We start from the raw sequence: 26,857 nt of genomic DNA, 5'->3' as shown, positions 1-26,857 counted from the left end.
CCCATCAGTGACTCAGGCTGCAGGAGCCCCCCTTGCAGAGGGGAGAGCAAACACGGTCATGTCCTCTCTAAGTTCTTGGCGGCCCAGGCGTGTCAGGGGTGGCACAGCACAGATGGCTACAAGCGGAAAGGAACGTTTCACCACCGTAGAAATGGAACCGGCTTTGAGCCACAGGAAACCTCACGTATTGAGACCTTTTTCTTTTCTTTTCTTTTTAAATCTCTGATAGTTTTTGCCCTTCTGGGTTTCATTTTATTTGGGCTTTGAGGTCAAGAGTGGGCTGAATGCTCTCCCAGTGAGGGTGGAGACAGGGAGTGAGGGGAGAGGGCAGAGAACCGTTCTTCTCCCAATGACTTCACCTGAAGGGTGCGAAGAGACATCTTTGCCAAGAGACTGGCAGCCAGCTGCCCCCATGGAGTGAAGTTTAAATACAAAATTAAATGGCACCTCTGTTTAAGGTCTGTTTATGTAAACAAGACATCAAGGGAGGATGACCTGGAAGGAGAGCCTGTGTGATCAAAGCACCTAATTGTAAGCACAAATCTTTCCAGGTCCAGTTATCAAACTCACCTTGGGACTATAAGAGCCACTCTTTCCCCTCTAATAGAAAAGGGTCATTCTGTGCTGGATTCCTCCCCTGGAGATGGAGTAGAGGGAGGGAGGCAATCGGCCCCAAGAAGTGACAAACTGGGAAATTCTGTGTGTCTCAAGGGTTGCAGATTTGGTTGTGGAAAGCTGAGGAGTCATTGTTTCAGCACAGATTCTGTCAGGGCCCACAGAACGTGGGCAAAGTGGGAGTGGTCTTCCTGGTTAGGCAAGGCTGAGTCGAACCCCGAACCGAAAGGGAGCATTGTGGCTTTTATAATCCAATGATGCAATGATTATACCAGCTTACAGGAGTTCTCAGCAGGTGCTTTTTATTCATTGATAAAGAGCTAAGGCTCGTTTTTGATAGATAATATATATTTATTAAATGTATTAATGTGTGTTTTATATAATGTACCTTTATCCTCCCCTGGCTGACTGTTGCATACTTTAAAAAAATCGTTAAAGAAATTTCAAGACAATCAATGTGTACCATAAACGACTGTATATAAACATTACAAATTTAAAAGATTGTAAAGCATGGGCAAATAGGTTTTATTTTCAAAATGCTGTTCTTAACACAAAAAATAAAGGCTTTACTATTTACTTAAGACGTGTGGTAGCTTGTCAAAAAAACCCAATACAACTACTTGGCTTTCAGATCTGCCTGGAGGCTAAGTCTGTGGCACTTTGAATGGAGGAATCCTGGTTAACAACAAACTGCAGAACAATTGAGGGTAATAAGTCAGTTTACCCATAAAATGAGGAATTTCTATAATGCTTTGGGGCCTAGACAACAAAAATTCTTTATCTTTATTGTTGTCTGGGTTTAAGTGTCTTATCTTGATGCAGTCAAAGTTAAGCGTCAGTCTCCTTGGGAAATGATCACAGGCAATAATGACTTTTTTATGAAAAGAGTACTCACCAGATAAACTTAAAACCCACTGCAGAGGTTTGGGGCTTTATTTTAAATATGGATCTTTGCAAAGGTGGCCAAAGCTGGGAAACTGGTAACTAGAGAAAACTTCAACATCTCTTGAAATCAGAGTTCACTGTACATTTTAGCAGTGGTTGGTGTAGAAGAATACTCCTGAGGCACTGATGAAATATATGGATGAAAGAATACAACTGGGGGATAATGCAGAAAATTAAAACTAGTGCTTTCTTATGATAAACTATTTGCACTAAAACATGTTTGCAATGAAAGATTCTTATCCGAATGCACCAAATCTAGTTGTTCAAGAAAGCACAATAGAAGAAGCATAACTTGAACATTTTCCTCGAGTGGGATAATTGGAGCAAAGAGGGGAAAGATATCGACAGCTGTTAAGGTTGTGGAGTCTTAGCTGCAGCCTCTTCTTCATCCTCCATTTTGCACTTTACTGCAAAGAAATCAAAGAGAAAGTCAGGGTCAATTTACAAGCCTAGACAGACTTGGCTTCTGGGAACTGCAGACTTGGATACACAGAAGTCAGTTGCTTCGAAACCCACTGAGCGACAGCGATGGTTCTGGTCCCGTGGATCTACCGGGGAAGAACACAGGGCCTTTGTCCTCCACCGGCAGCACCTGAAGTTTCAAAGCCACTTCACAGTAACGTTCATGGCCGTCCTGAGTTCAGTTCAGAAGAAGGTCAAAAGTATGCTTTGCAGGTCGGGGGCACTGAAGGAAGGAAGTTTTACTAAAGATGATGACAGATTCGAGGCTCTTGACTCAACCAAATCTGTCACCACTCACCCTGTTCCCCCCACACCCAAAATTAAAAACTCAGGACAGCACTGGGGTCAGTTCGAGGCCAGAAGAGAATCTTTTCTAGTCTCTTATGGTCCGGACAAGAACGTGATCCGGGTGATTTCCTGAGTCGGCCAAACAGGAAAGTTAACTGAACGCAGAGCACTGCACTATTTGTAAGGGAAATTGTCCCGATAGATAAAAGCCCCTTCCCCCCAATATGTGGAAACCCAGTCCCCTGGTGGGTGGGAGATCCATTTGGAAAGACCCTCTCTTTTTAATAAATCTTGGCTTCTAGTGTCCAAGTTAATGCCTGAAGGGTTGTTCAGAGCAAGGCTGCAGGCTCTGGTCATGCTTGAAGAGCAGTGTTCGCGTAGAAAGGGTGTTGGGGGTTGGTACTGTGTAGAGCAGAGGTTTCAGTCGAGCCCTTCCTCCCAGTGGCTGAGGGCACAGGCTGGCCATGGACCCCATCACATGCAGCGCAGTAGACTAAACAGGCTAGCCCAGCAGTCTTCAGGCTGGCGCTACACAACGACTTCCCAAGGGTTCTTGGTCATGGTTTATTCAAAGACAGTTTCCAAATCTTGGCTTCCTTGCGTGGACTTGCAGTTGCTCGTTTCCCTTTCCTACCTCTCCCCATCCTGGCATTACCCAGGGTGTAAAAAAGTCCCCAGGTGCCAAACAAGGACGCAATTTGAAATGTTGGCATCCCCAGAGTCTCCTTTACTTCCTATACTTAATAACTATCAAATTTTAGAGTGTATTTAGTTGGCTTTGTGGACTAGTATTATATTAATAACTCAAACCAGAAAAATAGTTTCAATACCAGGAGCCTATGGTCACAGGAAAATTAATTTTTTTTCAATGTGTACTATTGTTGTTCCATATATATAGAAGCTGCACAGGTAACCACAGTGAAGACCCTGTATGCCTCTAGGCCTATGGATATGACAATGCATGAGCGAGGATGACCCACACCTGGGAGGTGCTCTCCCAGTATCCCGCTGGCCCATGATGTCATCTAGGATATGAATGTTTAGCAACAGGATGGGGTGGCGGAGTTCTGATCTGTAGCATTTGCCAGTTTCCACGTCTGATTTCAAGCTACCGGCCTGACGACATAATACAGAGGTAGAAAGGGGTGCACACAGCCAGACGGAGCAGCTCAGCACGGGGCTGTTCCACATCCCCACGGGGAGGTGTGCAGGGAAACCCAGGCGCCTGATGGTTTTCCACGTGTGGTGGGGGGACCGGCAATGTTTGCATCACTGGGAACCTATTAGAAATGCACATCCAGGCCCCCACCCCAGACCTATAGAATCAAAAATTGGGGGTGGAGCCCAGTCGTCAGTATTCTTAACAAGCCCCTCCCCCCACCCCGTGATTCTGATGGACACTAGATAAAGTTCAGACCCACTGACTACTGTTTTTTTATGCTGGCTGCGTTTAAGAATTACCTGGGTAGCTTCTGAAACCTGTTGGTACCTGGATCTCACCCCAGACATTCTGATGTAATTGGTCTGGGGCCCAGGCATCAGTATTTATTCAAAGCTGTGTGTTGCTAAGATTCAGGGTCAAGAATCTTTCTTGCTAAGGGTCAAGAAACCCAAACCGTGGTTGGAGTCCCTTAAGGAAACGTGAATGCAGAGACCCTCAGAGCAGTTCATAGGAGTCTCAAAGTCTCAAAACTTAAGCCATTTGAATGACATTCTCTCTGGCCTACAACTGGCAGACAGACACTTAAGGCTACTGGTAGCCTGGAAGGAAAGAGGAATTGGCTGATGGGAGGAGTTCCCAAGCCTTGGGTTTTCTTTAGTTCTTCCACCCTGCTGGAAGGAAGAATTCACCTGCATGCCTTTCCTTTGCCCCAGTATTTTAACCCATCCTTTCATGCCTTGAGACCCTCCTCCCCACCCCTGCATTTTGACCTTGCCTGGGAAAAAGCCCCTCTCTCTTTCAGATCATTACACAAAAAGCTTGAAGGAGGAGAGTAGAAAGGGATGCTGGGGACACTCCTTCAAGTTGGAGAGTCAAGACACTAATTAGAGTTGATGGACTGGAAGTAAAGGTGTGAAGCCTCATGATGGAATCACCTGGAACTCTGAACACTCCTGGTGCCCAGCCCCACCCTAGCCAATCAAGTCAGAATCTCTGGAGGTGGGGACTGCTCACTGGTGCAAACACACTGGGAAACTGGCCATATTAAGTGAAACTGAGCGTGTACATTCCCCACAATGCAGCGACTCCACTCCTGTATCCAGCCCCTGGAGAAGCCCTTGCACACGTTACTGGCAGACATCAGTGAGGGCGTTCATGACAGCAGAAAACTGGAAACAGTCCCCAAATCCATCCAGCTGACTGCATAAATAAATTGTGGTTTACTGGAACAGTGAGTATACAGCACTGAACCCGAACGAACCACAGCTACCCGTGTCAGCTTACCTTGGCTTACAGTATTGAAGAAAAAGATGCAAGGCACAGAGTAATACATACAGTGTGATTCTATGTATAGCAAATCTAAATGTTGAGGGTTGTATATAAAGATGAAGAGAATCTAAATAAAAGCAAGAGAATGATTATCACAAAAGTTAGGGTAAGTGGCTTCGTGGTGGGAGGGGGAGCCTTAAAAGTGCTCACAGTGTTCTACTTCCTTAACTGGTATGGTGGTTACCTGAGTGTTTGCTTTATAGCTATATGTGTTTTATGGTCGCTGTTATATGTGTATTTCATCTCCCAAGAAAAGGTAAGAAGAAATAAAGATGGTTGTCTGTAACTTGAAACTACAAAGTCAACTAATTAAGGAACGGGAAAGAGCAATTTAACTCTTTTGGGGGGGGCGGGGATGGGATTTAAGTGAGCACATTCTCATCTGTCACATCAGTAAATCAGGAGATAGTGTCTAAACTCTTCCCTAACCCTAACCGTAACCTTAACCACCCAGAGAAACAGCTCAGAGCTCAACGTGACTGCCATAGAAGAGGGTGACAGAGATGATGTTCGTGCATCCTCCTGTTTTAGCCTATATACCCGTAACCATGGGAACCATGTACAAGGATTACTTTGCTAAAAATTAAGAAGCAGATAACGTCTCTCCTTGGTGGGTTTCCTCCTCCAGGTCTTGGCGAAAGCTTGCACAGCCAGGTTATTCAGTAGAAGGAGGGAGCAAGGGAAGAGGCAGGGAAGGGGAGCAGGCAGGGAGATGAAAGACCCCAGTTTCCACCTTAGTTTAGAGACATCACTGTGGTTGGCTTCCAGCACCAACACACGGCTGCCTCCATAGCCCTGCGCTGTCCTTGTAGCCCTTGGCAGACTGGTGCGGAGCCAGTTACGGAAGGCCTTGAGAGAGAGGAAGATCCCGGAGTGATGCACCAGCCCTCCAGCTTCAGTTAAAGGCAGCGTGACAAGAAAGGTCTCGCATACTAGTGAGACCCGCTTACGCTCTCCTCCTCTCCGTTGAGCCCCCCGCGCTCTCCTGTGTCACTCAGTGACAGAGCTGAGAGCCCCAGACGTGGCTAGAGAAGCTGCCTAAGACACAGGGAGGAAATTCAGGGACCACAGGGTCATCCAGCTACTGATTCAGTGTTGCCCAGATGTGGCCTCGGCACAAAGGACCAGCTGGGGCAAAAGTACAGATTCCTGGGCCCCGCCTCAAACCTTGATAATCAGAATCTCGATGAGTGAGTGGGAATCAGCGCCCACCAACCTCTACGCTTTTTTTTTTTTTTTTTTTTTTTTTTTTGTGATACGCGGGCCTCTCACTGTTGTGGCCTCTCCCGTTGCGGAGCACAGGCTCCAGACGCTCAGGCTCAGCGGCCATGGCTCACGGACCCAGCCGCTCGGCGGCACGTGGGATCTTCCCGGACCGGGGCACGAACCCGTGTCCCCTGCATCAGCAGGCGGACTCCCAACCACTGCGCCACCAGGGAAGCCCAACCTCTACGCTTTGAGTGATCCTTCTGATGTGACAAGTTTGGGAAAGAGCCCGGTATCACTCAGCGCCTGTTTCCCGAGGGCCCACGTCTGAGAGGGGCTCTGCCTCCTGGGGGCCTGGGAGGGACAAAGTGCTCAGCACTGAGTCTGATCCAGAGAAGCACACACTGCATATTAGCTCTTACTATTTTCAGGGCACAGTCTTTGACCTCAAGAAGCTCACAGAAGGGGAGGCAGGAAAATTAACAGGGAATTAGAGATGCTTACACGCCAAAGAGGGAAGCTGCTTCAGTAAATGTGCATCCATCACACAGATGGGTCCTGGGGTTACAAAGAGAAGACTGGTTCACACTCTCAAGTCAGCTATATATATATATATACATATATATATATATTGCTTAACATATTTTTTTTATACAATTAGCACCCAGTTTTTAGGATTCCGGGTAAATAATAAGACAACACTTCTATTGTACTTATTGGGCCCCTTGCGCATATGAAGTGGCAGCGAGGTATGTGCCGTTATTTTCTCCGATGACCGTACAGATGAGGAGACTAAGGCGCACAGGTTATGTAAGGAGCCTGGGGTCACAGTGTGGGCTGCCTGGCTCCTGCATTCATGCCCTTAACCTCCACAGGGTCGTGGTCTCTCTCCCCAGGGAGATGAAGATTTCTGTAATGAAGATGCAACAAAAGGTGCTGCTCCCACATCTCCTCCCACATAGACAGTTTAGGAACAACCAAAATACCCGACACCTGTGGAATGAGTAGATACCTGACAATTTATAAACTTGATAAAATAGGATGAAACCATTCAAAATGTGCTTTTGCAAAGTTTGAAGGAACAAGGAGACATGCCAAGAGCAAAATACAGTGGAATTTACAAAATTCCTATAAATTTTGATGATGCAAATTTTAAATTGCTCCATTCCAAAAGTTAACAATATCTCCAAGGGGGACACTGTGGCTTCTGTCTGGTGGTGTTGAAAGCCAACAAAGCTGATGGCTCCAAAGGTAAAGTGGAAGCTAGGTTCTTTTACTCAGTCATCTCTGCCCTTGTTTTCCCTCTTGCTTTTCTGAAAAAAAAATTTATTTTTCTTGAAAACAAGTGATTCCTATTTTATGTGTAGTCCCGAGTGAGATGTTCATAGTACATCCTTTAAATGTGACTGCCCTGTGAAAAATAAAATTACATTCATAACTAAGTGGTGGCCCAGCATTTCAACTCTTAAAAAAACTAAATATAGATAAAACGATTGAAAAGAAATGGGTGAATTTTTGTTTTCCCAAATGTCTACCGTCCACGTGCATTGCTATACCACTGGGGAAAACTTTCTAAAAGAATTACCAGAAAATTGGGGCTTCCCTGGTCGCACAGTGGTTGAGAATCCGCCTGCTAATGCAGGGGACACGGGTTCGATCCCTGGTCTGGGAAGATCCCACATGCCGCGGAGCAACCAGGCCCGTGAGCCACAACTACTGAGCCTGTGCGTCTGGAGCCTGTGCACCGCAACAAGAGAGGCCGCAATAGTGAAAGGCCCGCCCACCGCGATGAAGAGTGGCCCCCGCTTGCCACAACTAGAGAAAGCCCTCGCACAGAAACGAAGACCCAACACAGCAAAAATAAACAAATTAATTAATAAACTCCTACCCCCCCACAACATAAAAAGAATTACCAGAAAATATACCAGACAGAAAATAAACAGACTGTCAGGGCATCAATATGTACACAGTGTTATTGCGGTCAGGCAGACAGCAGAGGTGGGGAGAGGCAGGGAGGAGGAGAGGTCGGGAGCTGGGGAGTCCCAGGGGAGCTGGCCTCCCAGTATCAGCAGACCCACTGCTGGGAGACCCCGGGGAGAGATCTACCCAAGGGTGAAGTTGCCTTAGTAGAGGTGACCACTGAAAAAATATTAATGAAATGTATGCTAGGAATAGTTTCTGATTGGGGAATTGGTACAAAAGTAACGTTTCCCCCTCAGTTTGCTTGCTCACAGAAGGGTAGACTTTGGTGTCAAGCAGACCCAGTGTTCAAATCCTGGCTCTGCCATCTGATAGCTGGGTGACCCCAGCCCCAACCCCATTTCCTCGTTTGAACTAAGTAAAATAATCTTGACCTCACAGAATCCTTATGAGATTAGGGAGATAATGTACCAAATGTGCCCAGTGCAGGGACTGATACGTTGTAGGTATTCAACAAATATGACTTCTCTTCCCCTGTGTGGCCTGTAGAAATACAAGCTGAAATGCTGCTAAGAGTTCACTTAGCATCTTTTAAAACTTATGTCACTCATCATCTGAAAGTTAGTTAGTTATCTTGCAAGCTCAGCTATCAAATATGGCCAAGGATTTGAAAGTAAGCAGAAGCCAGTGTAGATGTTTTGGAATGTGTGCCCCAAACTCTGGCGTTTTAGTTGCTGGAGTGTCACTGAGACCCCTCTCAGAGCTTCTGTGCCCATCCTTAAAGCATCATTCGGGCAAGGTGAGCTACCAGATTTCCTCAGAGCATAACTGAGTTTAGAAATGAGTTTGTGTCCCAATGGCTGATAAGCACATAAAAAGGTGTGCATCAAAGAAATTAAAGCCACAGTGAGACAGCCACTACACACCCACCAGGATGATTACAATGAAAAAGACTCACCACGCTAAGTGTTGGTGAGGATGCAGGACAACTTAATGCTCAGGCATCGCTAGTGGGGATGGGAAACAGTGCCAACACTTTAGCAAATGATTTGGCAGGATCTCGCCAAATTAAGTATTATGTATATACTCTCAGGTCCATCAGTTCCACTCCTGGCTAATCCTCAACTGAAGTGAGTATTTACATCCACCAAAAAAACATATACAAGAATGTTCATAAAAACTGGATACATCCCAAGTGTCCATCAATAAGAGATATACACATTGTGATACTATTCACACGAAAGCATACTACACATCAGTGAAAAAGAGGAAACTACTGCTGCCCTCAACATTTTGGTTGACTCTCCCAGATGTAATAGCCAGCAAAAGAAGCCAGGCACAGAGTCCATACTCTTTCCATTTATGTGAAGTTTGAGAAGAAGCAAAACTATTCTATGGTGACCCATTCTTCATCCTGATCTAGGTGCTGGTTACGTGGTGAGTGCATACAGAGGAGTTCACTGTGCTGTACACTTAGCACTAGGGCACCCTGCTGCCTGTGAGTCTGACCTCAACAAAAAATAAAATAAAATAAAAATAAAATAAAATAGGAAAATGGGGAGGAAGAGAACAGGCATTAAAATCTGAGGACGTTTTCATTCAGATCCAGGGCAGAGTCTGAGATGCCTCGACAGTCCCTGAGGGCTCCACACTTGAAACAGATTAGTAACAGTATCACAGTATTAAGTAGAAAATTTGCATTTACTGAATGCTAGACATTGTGTTCAGGGCTTTACACAAATTTATCATCTCGTTTAATCACCCCAGCCGCTCTGGGAGGTAGATGCTATCATTATTCCCATTTACCAATGAGAAAATTAAGGCTCAGAGACACTAAGCCACTTGCCCAAGGTCACAGAGCTAAATAAATGGCCCTGCCAGAACTCTAAGCCTGGTCTGTCTGAGTCCAAAATCCATGGTCTTAACCACCATGTCATACTAATGCAGAGTATGAATTAGGGTCCCTTATCATAATCCAACAAAGCTTAAAGTCAGTTTGTATACTTTCCAATTAGGAGGTAGGGGGAGTGTACAATATATATTACCAAGGTTTTTTTTTTTTCTTTCTGTTTTTACTGGACTGAATTTTTAAAATAAGATTTTTTTCAATTATAAAAGCTGTTCATAGTCATTACAGAAAATCTGAAGAATATAGAAAAAAATATGAAAAAAACCCTCCACGTCCCCACTGGAAGAATATGTCATGGAAGATTTTCTTTCTAAAAAGAAAGAAATGTTGACGTGTAGAGGGTAATGTCAATAGTCTGGTATGTTTACCCCCCTTTCTTAACTGCCAGATGTTGGGTTGTGTTATTTTGAGGAAAGTTGAGCCAACTTGGAAGCCACAAGGCACTGGGGCAGATTTGACAGTCTTGAATGTGCAGTAATTACTGTTGTTGACTTCTAAACAGTGTAAACTCAGGGCGAAGTCTCCTGGAAGGCAGCATCTTAAATGGAAACATTTGGTGCTGGAAGTGACAACAATAGTTATATTAAAACAGAATCTCAACATCAAGGTTTTTTTTATTTTATTTTATTTTTTTTGCGGTATGCGGGCCTCTCACTGTTGTGGCCTCTCCCGTTGCGGAGCACAGGCTCCGGACACGCAGGCCTAGCGGCCATGGCTCACGGGCTTAGTTGCTCCGCGGCACGTGGGATCTTCCCGGACCAGGGCACGAACCCGTGTCTCCTGCATCGGCAGGCGGATTCTCAACCACTGCGCCACCAGGGAAGCCCTCAACATCAAGTTTTGACCCTGGAAAGGATCTTGATTTCGGGAAAGGGAGACATTTAATAAAAGCTATGTTTTTCATAGATGAGGGAAACTGAGGCTCCAACAGGGGAAGAAATGGAGCCATTGGAGCACAGCTTAGTTGCTCAGGGCACACCTTCTGGAGCCAGGCGACTTGGCTTTTACCATCATTTACCAACTGGGTGACCTGAGCAAATCTCTTAACCGCTTTGAAGCCTCAGCTCCCTCACCTATAAAGTGGGGACAGTAAGACCTTCCTCTCAGGAGACTGCGAGGGTGAAATGAGATGGTACCCATTGCCTGGCACATGGTAGATGCTCAATAAAATTATTTCTTAATTATATAGGCAATGCAGTGGCTGTAGAAAAGCTGGAAAATATGCTTTTTCAAAACAAATATTTAAACAAATTTTCTTTAAGTCATGTAAGTGAGCTTTATGTCCTACTCATATGTGTTTATACATCTATTGGTATTTCCTTTTCACATCTGACTTTACAAGGGTAGCTCCATTTCGCAGTTAGCAAAGATTGGAGATTTAGCACAGCAGTTTAAATAGCCACCATCTAGTAGGCTGTCCTTTGAAATTCTGCGTCTTCAAAAGCCTATAGAGGGGGCTTCCCTGGTGGCGCAGTGGTTGAGAGTCCGCCTGCCGATGCAGGGGACGCGGGTTCGTGCCCCGGTCCGGGAGGATCCCACGTGCCGCGGAGTGGCTGGGTCCGTGGGCCATGGCAGCTGAGCCTGCGCGTCCGTAGCCTGCGCTCTGCAATGGGAGAGGCCGCAACGGTGAGAGGCCCGCATACCACAAAAAAAAAAAAAAAAAAAGCCTTTGGAGTCAGGGGTGTGAATGAACACAGAAGAACCCTGTCAGCCGTGTCTTATGACTTTTTTATTTATCTCTGCATTCTCAGCTGCTGCTGCCAAGACTGAACCTTTAGAAATATCCCAGGCATTTTGAAGGAACTCGGGTTATAAACAGTTCTCATCCATTTCAGACTGGCAGAAGCCCTGTATATTGAATGCTGCCTTTAAGTGAAATGGAAACAGATCTTCCAGTTTATTTTTATATAGCTCCTCTGTGAGTCTAACAAGCTAATAACTAATTGAGAAACTATTTCAATCTGTAACTAGGGACTGGGGCAGTATTCACTCATTATCTTGGTAGTTGGTCCAGAACCCGAGGCAGACAGGGCTCCAGTCAAGAAACCCCAATGACTAAGCCAACTTTATCAAACCTTAAAAGAAGGAGATGGGAAGTAACATTCCAAGAGTTTCAGCTACAGAGTTCTTTCTAAAAGGAAGCCCACTGGTGTACTGAAAAGAAAATTTGAATTTTTCAAGCCCTGACGTTGGTGAGAAACTTACTGACCCCCAAACAAAACTACTTTTCAGAAAGGATCACTCATATCATCTAGTCATTTTTACCCTCTAAATGTCTCCTAAAACCCACCCACCTCTGTCCCGTTCCACTGCTACCGGGTCACTCGATCCATCTCCCATCTGCAGCCATGCTCATCTTTCTATAAAGCCCATCTGATAATGCCACTGCCCTGCTAAAGCCCTTTGAAGGCTCCCAGCTGCCCTCAGGATCAAGCCCAAAGTCCCCCGAGGCCACCGCTCCCTCCCAGCTCCCCGGTGCCTCGCACCCTGCTCTCATCGCTCAGGCCTTCTTTCGGTCCCCCTTCCAGGCTCAGGGTCTTTGCCTCCATCCTTCCCTCATCCAAAAGCCCTCTGTGCCATTCACATCTAGTTAATTTCTAGGGGAACCTATTCAAACCCCCTGCTAAAGTCTCCCGAGGTATCCTGAACTTCTTCGGAGCACTCGTCACAGTCTGTGATCATGGATTCACGTGATTATTGGAATAGTGTCTGGCTTCCCCACTAGGCTTGAGTTTCGAGTCGAACAGCGTGTTGGCTTATGTTCTCCACTGAACCTCCAGCATCTGGCAGGTCCAGTCCTGCGCCCACAGCAGGCGCTCGATCAATCTTGGCTCAACCAATGAAAGAAACCCTACTCTAGCTTCCTTTGGAAGCCCCCAGGCCTTTCTCTCTCAGACTCCAGACTGTCAAAAGGACACACATCTTTTCCAGCAGTATAAAGGATTCTCCAGGCCAGTGGGGATGCCCAGACTTTAGTATCGGAGAGGCAAGTATTTGCATCCCGTCTCTAGCACTTACTACCAGCATGCACTTGGCCTAGTCGCTAACCCTCTCAAAACTTGTTCCCTCACCTATGACTGGGTTCCTTGCGGATCTTATCGCACAGGGTAATCTTGATATTTAAATACATTAACTGAGATCACATACACAAATCCACCAGAAGAGCGCCTGGCACACAGCAGATGCAACAGGTGCTTAATAAATGGCGGTCCTCGTCAGGGTTCAAACCGCTGTTTGCCTGGTTTCCTAGGCAAAATATAACAAAATGTAACTTGGGGTCTGACGCCTTCCTTCTTGCCATCCTTTGCCAGCACCTATTGTGTTTGTTGACTCAAGACCGAAAATGACCAACGTGCCAGACACAGCCATGCTCTCTTGGAGCTAATTTATGTTTGAATTGAAAGATAAATGTTTTCAATATGCAAACAATATCTTCAAGAGTTACATGCATTGGGTTAAACCCTCTCACAGCCATTGCTGGGAAATGATCCTAAGACACTGATCTTAGATACAAACAAATATTTAGGAATATGGACTTTTATTTGGTGCATGATATTCAAACACTTCTCTTTGGCTGATGTGAGAAAACGTTTAATGTCTACTCATTCTGATTGCAATTCCCAGGCTGATAGGAAAGACATGAACGTCACCTCACCATTTCCTCACAGGAAGACCGCTCCATTTCCGCTGCGTGTTGCAACTTTAATATAGCTAGCAACAATAACAACAGTGATGAAAATAATAATAACCATAAGTACTATTTATTGAGTTCTTACAATATGTCAGGTGTTGTACAAGGTCATATATCCCTATGTTGTCTTTAATCTTCAAAACGACTCTCTGAAGGTATTATTATCTCCAATTTTCAGATGAGAACACTGAGGCTCTGAAAGGTAAGTGACTTTTCTAAGATGCAAATGTGGGATTTGACACCTCATTTGCCTGTCCCTATCCTACTGCTCTTCAGGAAATCATCTCAAAGTTTGAATTAAAAGAGTAATGTTTTCAATATGTAAAAATATCTTCAATAGATGCACAAATGAAATTAAATTCTCTTAGGAATGAAGGCAGCCATGGCAGCAATATTTATAATGGTGAAACTTAGAAAGGAGTGTCCAATAAGAAAAAAATTATGTAGCTACTCATGTAAAATAAGTTTATAACATAGGGGGATATGTTTACCATGTAAAGCTAGGTGAAAAAAGCAAGGATACATGAAAATAACTGCTATGAAGTATGATCTCACTGATGTAAACTTAAAGATAGAGATCCATTTTCAAAAAGATTGACATGACAGATGACAACTGGAAGTTCAAGGGACCCAGAATAGCCAAAACAGTCTTGAAAAAAGAGAACAAAATTGGAGGACTCACACTTTCCCATTTAAAAACTTACTAAAAGCGACAGTAATTGAGACTGGGTGGTACTGGCATAAGGGGATAAATACATAAATCAATGGAACAGACCTAAAAATCCAGAAGTGAACACTTACACTTATTTATTAAATTTATTTATTTATTTATTACATTTATGGTCAACTGATTCTTACCAAGGGTGCCAAGACCATTCAATGTGGGAAAGAATAGTCTCTTCAATGTATGCTGCAGGACAACTGGATATCCACATGCAAAAGAATAAAGGTGGACTCTTAACTTACACCACATACAAAGAGTAACTCAGAATGGGTCAAGGACCTAAATAAAACCCCTAACACCATAAAGCTCTTGAAAAAAAGTGGTTTAGACATGGTCCATGGTCCAATAGATTAGACAATGGTTTCTAGATATGACACCAAAAGCACAAGGAACAAATGAGAAAATAAAGTGGACATCATCAAAATTTAAAACTTTCATGCTTCAAAATACACCACTTTCCAGAAAGTGAACAGACAAGCCATGCAACTGCAAATCATATCTCTGATTAGAGACTTGTGTCTAAAATGCATTTTAAAAAATCCTTACTACTCAATAAAAGACAGACAATCCAATTTAAAAAGGCAGAGGATCTGAATAGACATTTCTCCAAAGAAGCTATACAAACAGCCAATAAGCACCTGATAAGAGACTCAACATCATTAGGCATTGGGGAAACATAAATCAAACCACACTGAGATACCACTTAACATCCACAAGGATGGCTATAGTCCAACAGACAGATAATAAGTGCTGGTGAGGATGTGTAAGAATCGGAACCGTCATCCACTGCTGGTGGGAATGTAAAATGGCGCAACCGCTCTGAAAACAATCTGGCAGTTCCTCAACCAACTGAACCTAGAGTTACCATATGACCCAGGAATTCCGCTCCTTACTATACACCCAAGAGAAGTGAAAACGTGTCCACACCAAATATTGCACACGAATGTTCATAGCGGCATTATTCGTAACAGCCAAAATGTGAAAACAACTCAAATGTCCATCAACCTATGAATAGATGCATAGATGTGATACATCCATACAATGGAATATTATCTGGCCATGAGTTGTATCCCCCTCAAATCTGTATGTTGAAGCCTTAAACCTGCACATGTGACTGTACTGGAGATGGGGCCTTTAAGGAGGTGATAAAAGTTAAATGAGGTCATAAGAGTAGAGCCCTGATCTGATAGAACGGGTACCCTTATAAGAAGAGGAGGAGATACAAAAACTCTCCCTCCACTATGTGTGGACACAGCTAGAAGGCAGCTTCTGCAAACCAGGAGGAGAGCTCTCACCAGACCCAACCATGCTGGCACCTTGATCTTGGAAATCCAGACTCCAGACTGTGGGGAAAAGAATGTCTGTTGTTTAAGTCACCCAGTCTATGGTATTTTGTTATGGCAGCCGAGTAATACAAGTCATAAAAAGAAATGATGTATTAATATGTGCTATAACACGGATGAAGCTTGAAAACACTGTGCAAAGAGAAGATGCCAGTCACAAAGGCAAATCTATAGAGGTTGAAAGTCCATTAGTGGTTGTCTGGGGAAAGTCCATTAGTGGTTGTCTGGGGCTGGGAAGAATGGGAGTCTTGCGGGCTTAGAGCTAACGGGAGTAGGGTTTCCTCTGGGGGTGATGAAGATATGCTAAAATTGATTGTAGTAATGGTGGCAAATTCTGGGACTATACTAAAAGTCACTGAATTGTATGATATATGAATTATATCTAAATAAAGTTATTTTTAAAAAAAGAAAGATGACATTTTGATAGCAGTTATCGCTGGATGGTGAGACTTAGAATTATCTACTTTTTTGTTCAATTTTCCACAAAGGGCAAGTATTACTTTTCTAATCAGTTAAGAAGAAAGTTATTTTTAAAAATTCTGTTAAAACAAGTGTCAGCAGTATTCTCCTTTTCTACAAAGCTGATAAAGCTCACACCTCCTCAAGAATCGAATACACACTAATGACAACTCCTCCGGCCCGGGCTTCTAAGTGTTTAATGTTCTCTCATGTACATTATCTCATGTGAGATTCACAATCTCTTTGTGCTGTAAACAAGGCAAATACCTATTTTCTTCCTGAATGTATTTATATCCTGCTTCCTCCCTAAAAGGATTTCAGATAATTAACCAAAAAAATATAGTTAATAAAAATAGAAAAAAGAAAACCAAGTCTGAAGAGAAATGGAGAATTTAGATATGCTAACCAAGAAGAGTCAGTAAGTTGCTATAAATGAGGTTTAACTTGAACTCTGAGCTTCCTGGCAGACTAGGCAAAAAGGAGAAGTTAGGGAAGAAGCAAACCATTTCCTCAAGGGGAGCTACATTTTTCCTGGCACCGTTTGCTGGAAACATTTCTCATATGGGGATTTATTTTTGTAAAAAGATAGAATGGACCATGATCCAGGAATTCTACTCCTAGATGTACACTCAAGAGATACTCTTAGATTTCTACCAGGAATGCTCATAGCAGTTATATTCATAATAACTATAAACTGTAAACAACTCAAATATCCATCAAGAGTGATAAACAACTGTAGTATATTCATACAAAGGAATACTATACAACCAGTGAAAAAGAACAAATTACTGATAGATACAACCAACATGGCTGAATCACACAATATGTGGAGTGAGCAAGCCGGATATAAAAGACTTTTATTTAAATGATGATCAAAACACAGGTAAAACTAGTCGAGGATGATAGAAACCAAAACAGTGATTACCTGCGGGGCAGGGGGTGAGAGGTCAGGAAGATGAGGTAGGCGGGGTGGATTGACTGGGATGGGGCATGGCAGAGCCTTCAGGAATAATGGAAATGTTCCGTATCTTGACCTAAAGCTGGTTCGTACATGGGGTAGATGTCTATTCAGATCCTCTGTCCATTTTTAAATGTTTGGGGTTTTTTTTTGATGTTGAGTTGTATGAGTTCTTTGTATACTTTGGATATTAACCCCTTATCAGATATATCATTTGCAAATACCTTCTCCAATTCAGTAGGTGGCCTTTTCGTTTTGTTGATAGTTTCCTTCTCTGTGCAAAAGCTTCTTAGTTCAATGTGGTCCCATTTGTTTATTTTTGCTTTTATTTCCCTTGCCTGAAGAGACATATCCAAAAAAAAACCACTAAGGCTGATGTCAAAGAACGTACTGCCTACGTTTTCTTCTAGGAGTTTTATGGTTCCAGGTCTTAAATTTAGAAGAATAAAACTGGACTACTGGGCTCCCCTGGTGGCGCAGTGGTTGAGAGTCCGCCTGTCGATGCAGGGGACGCGGGTTCGTGCCCCGGTCCGGGAGGATCCCACATGCTGCGGAGCGGCTGGGCCCGTGAGCCATGGCCGCTGAGCCTGCGCGTCCGGAGCCTGTGCTCCTCAACGGGAGAAGTGACAACAGTGAGAGGTCTGCGTACCGCAAAAAAACAAAAACAAAACTGGACTACTTTCTCACACCATATGCAAAAGTAAATTCAAAATGGATTAAAGACTTAAATGTAAGAACTGAGATTATTTCATTTTTAAAAATGCATGTGGCAACCCACTAATTGTTTTCACCATCCACAGTGGGAAAAACACTGCTCTAACATGATTCAAAAATTGTATGATTTACAATAGTTATTGATCATTATTGAACCCCTACTGTCTGTGAGTATTGGACTAAACGTGTTACATGCACTGTCTCATATGGGTTTCTCTAGTATCCAGTGAGGGGAATACTTTTATAATTTCTATTGTACAGATGAAGAAACAGAAGGTCAGAGAGGTTAAGTAACGTTCTCAAGGTCACACAGCCAGTGAGAATTTATAGGTGAGCATTAGCTCAAGTCTTTTTAACTCAAATAACCTTGCCTCTCATTTGGGCTTTTAGGAGGGTGTTAATGTCATTTTACAGTTAGAAGATGGAAGATCAGGAAGGTTAAGTGCTTTGCTCAAAGATACACAGCTAGGAAGCTTCCAATCAGGGTCTGAATATAAATCTTGGGACTCCAGGCCCAGTACTCTTGCTGCCACTATTAGCTGCTCACTTGGACAGCTTCAAAGGTCACTCTGAAACCTCTTAAATGACAAGTCTTCAGATGCCACTAAAAGCAAATGAGGGCAACTCCAAGACACATGGTGAAAGCAGAACACATACAACAGACTCAATCATCTCTACCTCCCTCCTGCTCATGGGATAAAATAAAGCACTTTCTAAAAAGTCTTTCTATACACCAAAGTATTATCAGTGACAGCATGGTGGATACCCTTTTTTGATCTCTTGATATTTTTCTGTATTTTGCAAAATGAGAATGTATTAATTTGATAAAGGGACAGTTTTAAAGTTATTCTAAAAGGAATCAGCCTGTCCTTCTTAACATCTAGCCTCCATAGCTCTATACCTTTAAAATTTTCCATGTCCTGGACTAACGAGAGTCAAATCTGAAAATTGGCAAGAGACTTTAGCTGCTCAGATCCTAAATTTAGCTCCTCAGGGTGAATACCATGCATCAACAGGGTTGGACTGGTACTTATAGAGAGAAGGTGGGACAATTAGATGGGTGGGACCATTGCCCTTTAAACCAGGCTAACAGGCGTAAAGGAACATGCGCTTCATGCTCTCAGCAATTTAATCAGAGGTTGGGTCCTGATGGATTTCGCATGAAACAAAACACCAACAGATTTCTCTGGAGCTTCACTCCATAAATAACATCTGTGCATTGCGGCATCGGAGGTGGGGAAGAGGAAGGACTCCCAAGCTGCCCAGTCTGCTACTTCCTTGCTGGTGGCCCTGGGTATATTGTGCAACCTCTCTGTGCCTCAGTTTCTTCATCTATAAAATGGAGACCATACAGTACCCACTTCAAAGGGCTGCTGAGAAGAATGAGTTCCTACTAAAGATGTGCTTGGAACATTGCTTGCTTCATAGTAAGCACACAGGAATGTGAACAGTCCTTTTTATTATTTTAGAAAAGATGGATAATATATTTCCTTTTATTTATTTGTTTGTTTGGTTGGTTGGCAACAGTTCTGTTTACCTTAGATTGACTCTGTCCATAGGGTGTTGACCAAGCTGGATGATTTGAGAAGGGTATTGTGTAACACAGATTCAGTCATTTAATCAACAAATGTTTCTTGAACATCTACCACATACATGCTGGGCACTGTGCTAGGAGTTGGGATAGAGAGGTGAACGACACAGAAAGAAAAAACAACCAAGCTGCCACAGGAATCTTCCATATTCTAGTGCAGTCACACAAACAATAAACAAAATAAATCATTAAAATCCTGGGCAGGACTTCCCTGGTGGCTCAGTGGTTGAGAATCCGCCTGCCAGTGCAGGGGACACGGGTTCGAGCCCTGGTCCGGGAAGATTCCACATGCCGCGGTGCAACTAAGTTCATGAGCCACAACTGCTGAGCCCGCGTGCCAAAAAAGAAAAAAAAAAAAAAAAAAAAAATCCTGGGCAATTCAAAAGAATTAAAAACTTAAACAATTATTAATCGGTGACTAAATACAATTAAATACATCACATAGTCAAAGACAATTTGTTAAGGAACTAACATAGTAATTACAACATAACAGATCCTCTACGTGTAGCCCCCGGAACAAACACAGGACACAGGGCACCCAGCCATCCTGGAGCTGGCATTGTCCCAGATCCTCCACTGCAGCCAGGGTTGAAGGGCAATCACACATTTCTTTATTTCTTCGGTGCAAAGAAGAGTTGGCACCGACACCAAGTTCTTAATCTGTGCCTATGCATGTTGTAATAAAAGTTTGGAAGCAGTCAGTTCTTTTTTTCTTTTTTTCTTAAAGATACTGTATTCTTATTATGTAACTGCTACACTTCCACTTTTTTTTTCCCTCCACAATTTATTTATTTATTTATTTTTGGCTGTGTTGTGTCTTCGTTTCTGTGCTAGGGCTATCTCCAATTGCGGCGAGTGGGGGCCACTCTTCATTGCCGTAAGCGGGCAATGCCGTGGATCTTTGCAGACACCCAGGTGTGGCAGCTAAGGATAGAGGTGATGCTGTCCTGCAGGCTGGACACCACGGCAGGAGAGATTTCCCATCACCCTTCCTCTGTAAGCTCCATTTTCATTCAGAAAGTCACCCCTGGGTGTGACAGAGCCAGGTGTGGTGATAGGAAAGCCCTCAATCTAGGAAACATGCTTCCCACTCCTCAAATATATGACCAAAGAGAAACTGCCTTTAAACATCCCTACTCTTCCCCCCAAAATTCTCCTAAAGTGCCAAATACCTAGGCTACCCTTCCCTCTTCTCCCCTCCCCAGTCACTCTCCGGCTCTCACTATCTCACCCCACTCTCTCCAGCAAAGTGCAGAATGTTCCCCATCTATTGTTTTTGCCTTCCATCTTGAGACCAAACTCCCAAATCCAACAACCACCACCAAGACCAGAGCAATAGTTTTCCAAGGTTTGGATTTGCCCAACAATAGGCCTCTTTGCCCAGGAGGCAGGAGATTCTACAGCAAACACCTATCAGATTTCCTGTTTTATAGATTTCCTGGCTCACTTCTTCCACTTTTCAAAGAAGAGAGCAAGGCCCACCTAGCTGGTAAATTGCAGAGTTGGGCCAGGAACTCAGATCCCCTGAATTTTAATCCAGATGATATTGCATTAGTGAGAACAACCCTTGCAAAGGAAGATTTTGAATCCAAAGCTATTACTGGAATCTTGCAGCTAATCCATAGTATCAGGATTTTGCTGATGTGGTTACAACAAATCCACTACTAAGAATAAACACATGTAATCCCTTTCTCTGGCCTCTGGCCTGACACATCCTTGTAAATTTCCCCCAGAGGATTCTAACCTGCAGCCAGGAGTGAGAACCACTGCTGCAGGTAAATTACCTGGCATACATTTTGTTTTTGTTTTTGTTTTTCTTGACAGTTTAAAAAATATTACTAAAATCAGCCACCAGTTATTGATCATTCACTTTGTGCCAGGGATCTATTTAATAGGATACATGGTATTTAATATTATTTAATCCTCACAGGAGCCCTCTGGGATGGGCCCTAACTGTCCCCACATAACAGAGGAGAAAACGGCTTCAGGAGGATGAGTGCCTTGCCCTGACCACTGATGGTAGGAGGCAGGATTCGGTTCATTCAGACCCCAGAAACCCATATTCTTTTTTTTTTTTTTTTTTTTGGCTGCATTGGGTCTTCGTTGCGGCGCATGGGCTTTCTCTAGTTGCTGCAAGTGGGGGCTACTCTTCGTTGCGGTGCACGGGCTTCTCATTGCAGTGGTTTCTCTTGTTGCGGAGCACCAGCTGTAGGCGCACAGGCTTCAGTACTCGTGGCACGCAGGCTCAGTAGTTGTGGCTTGTGGGCTCTAGAAGGCAGGCTCAGTAGTTGTGGCGCACGGCCTTAATTGCTTTGCGGCATGTGGGATCTTCCCAGACCAGGGCTCGAACCCGTGTCCCCTGCATTGGCAGGCAGATTCTTAACCACTGAGCCACCAGGTAAGCCCCCCATCTTCTTAATAACAATGTATATTAGCCATATGTTGAGCATTTACATTACTAATAATAGTTATCATTTAGTGATCACTTTGCTTTTTCATCCAGACACTATTCCGTTTCATTTAATCCTTACAAAAACCCTATGGGGTGGTTACTAACATTAGTGTTTCCATTTTATTGCCATGCAAACTGACTCACAGAGAGATTATGCATCCACCACGAGGTTATACAGCTGATAAATGGGAAACTTAATCCAATCTGGTGCCTTGAGCCTTCCAGACATTTGTGGATTTACCTAAATTCTACAAAAGCATTCTATGACTATATAATGGCAAAGAAGAATGCTGAACAGTCAGATGATGGAATGAAACTAATGGTTGTAAGCACCCATTTACATAATCTTAAACTGGGGATTTGAACTTTGGGCGCAGACCATTTCATAAAGGAAAGCGTTTTTTATTTTACTTTTCATTTCGGTAGAATAGTAGGGGGTCTTTGAGCACTTCAACAGAAGGCACATCCTAGTTGTGCACTTTTGCAACTTTTAAATGAGAAGATATGTATGGGGCTTCCCTGGTGGCACAGTGGTTAAGAATCTGCCTGCCAATGCAGGTAACACGGGTTCGAGCCCTGGTCTGGGAAGATCCCACGTGCCGTGTAGCACCTAAGCCCGTGCACCACAACTACTGAGCCTGAGCTCTAGAGCCCGCGAGTCACAACTACTGAGCCTGCATGTCACAACTACTGAAGCCCGCGCGCCTAGAGCCCGTGCTCTGCAAGGAGAAGCCACCGCAATGAGAAGCCCACACACCGCAACGAAGGGTAGCCCCAGCTCGCTGCAACTAGAGAAAGCCCGCGCACAGCAACAAAGACCCAGTTCAGCCAAAATAAATAAATAAATAAATAAAATTAAAAAAAAAAAAAAGATATGTATGAAAGTTGATGTCATCCTAACATCCCCACCCACTGGTGAGTCTTAAAAATAGAACTGATGAAAGTAATATCAAGGCACGAAGTCACTAGATTTCTTTTAATCAAATTTTTATTTCTTCTGCAGGTTAAAATGGAGAAGGAACTAAAGTTTGGGGAGATATGAGAGAAAAAGTTAAAATGAAAATGACACCTTAGATTTCCAGATGGTATATCTCTTCTTAAAGAGGCATGGTAATGTCAAAGCAATGACCTCATTTAGAATTATTCCTGAGGCATAATCATTCTCATTTTACAAGTAAGGAAAATGAAGCACAAAGATGACATCACCCATCAAAGGTTCCAAAGTGACTTGGTGGCATTAAGTATAAATTGGTGCAATGTTTTTGGATGACAGTATGGTGATCACTTTCTAAACTTAATATATTTATATCCTTTGACCCAGCAATTCCACTTCTAGGAATTTATCCTATAGGAATACTTTTTTTTTTTTTAATTTATTTTATTTTATTTTTGACTGTGTTGGACCTTCATTGCTGCATGCAGGCTTTCTCTAGTTGTGGCGAGTGGGCGCTACTCTTTGTTGCAGTGTGTGGCTTCTCACTGAGGTGGCTTCTCTTGTTGTGGAGCATGGGCTCTAGGCACACGGGCTTCAGTCATTATGCTTTGTGGGCTTAGTAGTTGTGGCTCACGGGCTCTAGAGTGCAGGCTCAGTAATTGTGGTGCACTGGCTTAGTTGCTCCATGACATGTGGGATCTTCCCGGACCAGGGCTCGAACCTGTGTCCCCTGCATTGGTAGGCGGATTCTTAACCACTGCGCCACCAGGGAAGCCCAGGAATACTTTTATAAGTAAGCAAGAATATACCTACAGAATGTCTATGGATGCATTATTCGTAATACAAGCCAAATATCCATTCATTGGGATTTGTTTTTAAAAAGTATGAGACAGATCTATCATTTTTATGGAACCACAAAAAATAATGAGATAGATCTCTGTGTATATGGCATGAAGAGATGTCAATGATATATTGCCAAGTGAAGAGAAAAGCAAGTTACAGTATACAATATATAATATGGTTCATGTTTATAAATATATGTGTGTGTATATATACTATGTATTAATAGGCAGATGAAGAAACTCTATGAGCTGACATACTAAACAGTGTTTGAACTCTATGAGCTGACATACTAAACAGTGTTTGTCTCTGGAAAATGTTACTGAAAATTTGCCCTTTTTTGTTATGCGATAGATTATGTTTGTGAGTCACAAAGGGTCACACTTAATGCCAGAACCCACCTCCTGAGCTGTAGGCTACGGTGTTCTCTGCACCTGGGCGCCCTCTTTTGGGGCCAAGCCCTTTGCTGCTCCTCATCTGTAGATGGGCAGGGAGTTTGGAAGGAGGGAGAGAAAAACATCCTCATCCTTATCCACTCACCTCTGGCTTCCTGCTCTGATGGAAATGTCTCCCAGAAACACGGTTATAGATCCTGCAGCCTTCGGATTGAGGACTCAGCCTCTCCTACCCTCAAACCTCCCTTATTCCAGTGGCCTGTGGTCATTTCGGCTAGTGTGCAGGGTAGGAGGCACGGCCAGATGCTGCCCACTGTCCAGCCTGGGGCTCCCAGTACCCGGATGGGAAGCTTTTCAGGGGGTCAACGAGCCTTATTGGACCCACAGCTTAAGGTAACTGGACACCATGGCAGGAGATGACCAGAGGTTCCCTGGCATCAGGCAGACCTGGATTCAAATCCCTGGTCTCTGGCCTTCCTGGCTGTGTGACCTGTGTGAGTCAAGTAACCTCCCAGCTCCAGTTTCCTCATCTGTACAATGGAGAGAATATCTTCTCTCTGGGAGAGCAGGTATGAAGGCTACATGGAAACACAGGGCCTGGCATGCGGTACATGATCGCTTACTCATGGCTACTCCTGAGCTCCAGACAGGCTTCTCTGCCTAAGAGCTAAGTTCCAGGGGCATCTTAGGGTCACAAGCAGGTGGTGTGGCCAAGATAAGGTGCTTATTTTAAGAATATCCTTAAAACCCAATCCTAATAGTTAAGATTTGTCATTACAATCTAAACTTAAAATACTAGATTTAAAATCAAGGAAAGAAATTTCTCTGGTTTCTATCCCACCCCCACCCCAGGCTTTTATCTTTTCCCTCCAGAAGCAAATGCCCTTCTAAGAAACTCATTGAGGGAAAGGAAGATTGATGTTCACTACGTAATAGTGTCTTCTTTATGAGAGAAAAATCAGCTCCAGGAATGAGTGCTTCCAAGAAACGTTTTGAAATTTGAAGGCAATAAACAATGTAATGATCCTATTTCCTTCATTGCTATGGCTTCTAGGAAGCTCAGAGCCACATTTCTATTTATTGTAGGAACATTTTTGAGGTTATTATTCACATTGCATAAGGTATTAGGGAAGGGCCCAGTATTTCCTGAACAACCGGACTGTCTTTTTTCTTATGGACACTATGAATTATGCAACAGGCCTATTTCCCTCTTTACTTTGTCCCTAAGAAATCTCTAGCAAGTATAGGCCTTGGAGTAAGTATTTTGCTTACTGTATTCAATGGCTTTATATTTTCTCTACTCTTAATTTTTCCTTAATCCAATTACCACATTTACCTAAAAATGTTATATTATATGTGTTTCTGTAAGCAACTACAAACTACTCTTGGACTGAGGTAGGGAACAAACAGGTGAGCAAACAAAAGTAAACAATCTATTTCCTTTGACAGGTCAGCCCCCCGTCTTTTCTTTAAAATATCAAGAAGTGATAAAGTCATTCAAAGAGTATTTACACAAATATACAATATACACACACACATTTGAAAACTGCAATCTGATGTTGTGTATATATATATATGTATATATATATATATATATATATATATATGTAATCTGATGTAGTATATATAATAAATGTAATCTGATGTTATGGGAACAGTTTCTATGTTTTCTTTCTCCTTACTCATACTAGATTTCCAAATAAAATATGAATATTCAGTTACAAAGCACATTTGAAAACAATTACCAATTATATGAAGCTAACAATATGCTATTAATCAAGAAAGGATTTTTGACCACATCTCAGAAATGACTTTGGCATCTTCTTTTGGATTATATTAGCTGTAATTCTTGTCACACATGTTTTTAAAAATAATTCCTGCAACTGTCCCGATGGATAGAAACTTCAGGATAACTTCACACTGTTTCTGTCCTAGAGGAAAATCCTGTTCAGGAAGGCCTCTGACTCAGTGTAACATGAGACAGGCTATAAATGAGCATGGTTCTACCCTGGCAGCTGACGTTCCTCTCCCTCAGACCTCCTGTCTGCACCAAGGTTGCTCCAAGGAATGAACTTGGCAAAATTCATTCATACTATAAATACCAGAGCACGATATGGATAAAATGGCATCCACTAAACAATTATATTTGTTTGTTTGCTGGATTTGTACATGGATGAGTTGGCAGTTTTCTTACATGAAGGTGAAAACCCATTTTTATTTGCAATCACTCCACTTTTTTTCTTTATGGCAAATCTAAAGGAGAACTACATGTGTTTAACATTCATTTTCAAATTGCTTCATCCGAGCTCTTTGGGGTCTAATTACAGTGTCACCTTGTCTGGGAGGGATTGATTTTTGAAACCGCTACACTACCCAGGTTCATAAGGATTAAAACAGGAAGTAACTCCATGCATGAACTTAACAAAATGATTCAGCTTGGTGACCCTTGAAGGGGAAAAAAAGTTCTACTTCACTTGATGGGCAGCACGTTGTACCCTGCTCCTGGCAATTCAGCCCTTACCCGAGGGCTTCAGCCAATGCAAACACCAACAGCAAGAAACCATAGGTCATAAGAAATTGGACAAGCCGTATGTCATGTTCAGGAGGATTCCTGAGAGGTTTGGGTCTGATGGTAGAATCCAAAAGAGTGTCTTGTCTCTCTGCAACTCTCCTCCCGTATGTGTCAGAACACGGGACAGAGAAAGGGCGTGCCTGCGCCCCAGTCCTAGGCCCTCCTCGGCTGTGTGCCCTTGGCAAGCCCTTGACCTTCCTGGGCCTAACTTATTCATCTACAAAATGAAACCCAGAGCTGCATCCACCAAATATGTACAGACCGCCCGCTCTGTACCAGGCTCTGTGCTAGGTGTGGGGACATCATGATGAATAAGACACACAGTCCCCACATGGAACCCCATGGAAC

The 26,857-nt window shown here is 43.3% G+C and overlaps 1 protein-coding gene across 9 annotated transcripts in view; it reads right to left on the bottom strand.

Annotated features, from left to right (window-relative positions):
- IQCK (IQ motif containing K) overlaps window positions 1-26,857 on the bottom strand; it is a 159,352-nt gene that overhangs the window by 43,647 nt on the left and 88,848 nt on the right. For 7 of the 9 annotated variants that reach the window (XM_067012681.1, XM_067012682.1, XM_067012685.1 and 4 more), the window contains one exon: window positions 1,117-1,967. The exons of 1 other annotated variant lie outside the window; for it this stretch is intronic. In XM_067012681.1, coding sequence (XP_066868782.1) covers window positions 1,912-1,967 — 56 coding nt within the window. In that variant the 3' untranslated portion in view covers window positions 1,117-1,911. Of the gene's footprint in view, window positions 1-1,116; window positions 1,968-17,228; window positions 17,350-26,857 lie in introns of those variants that run through there. One more of the 9 variants, XM_067012683.1, reaches the window with a different exon arrangement.

Source organism: Kogia breviceps, chromosome 14, assembly GCF_026419965.1.
Source record: "Kogia breviceps isolate mKogBre1 chromosome 14, mKogBre1 haplotype 1, whole genome shotgun sequence".
In the NCBI taxonomy this organism is placed as follows: domain Eukaryota; kingdom Metazoa; phylum Chordata; class Mammalia; order Artiodactyla; family Physeteridae; genus Kogia; species Kogia breviceps.
The sequence above is the reverse complement of the archived record's forward strand: the minus strand, read 5'-3'. Positions and strand labels throughout refer to the sequence as shown.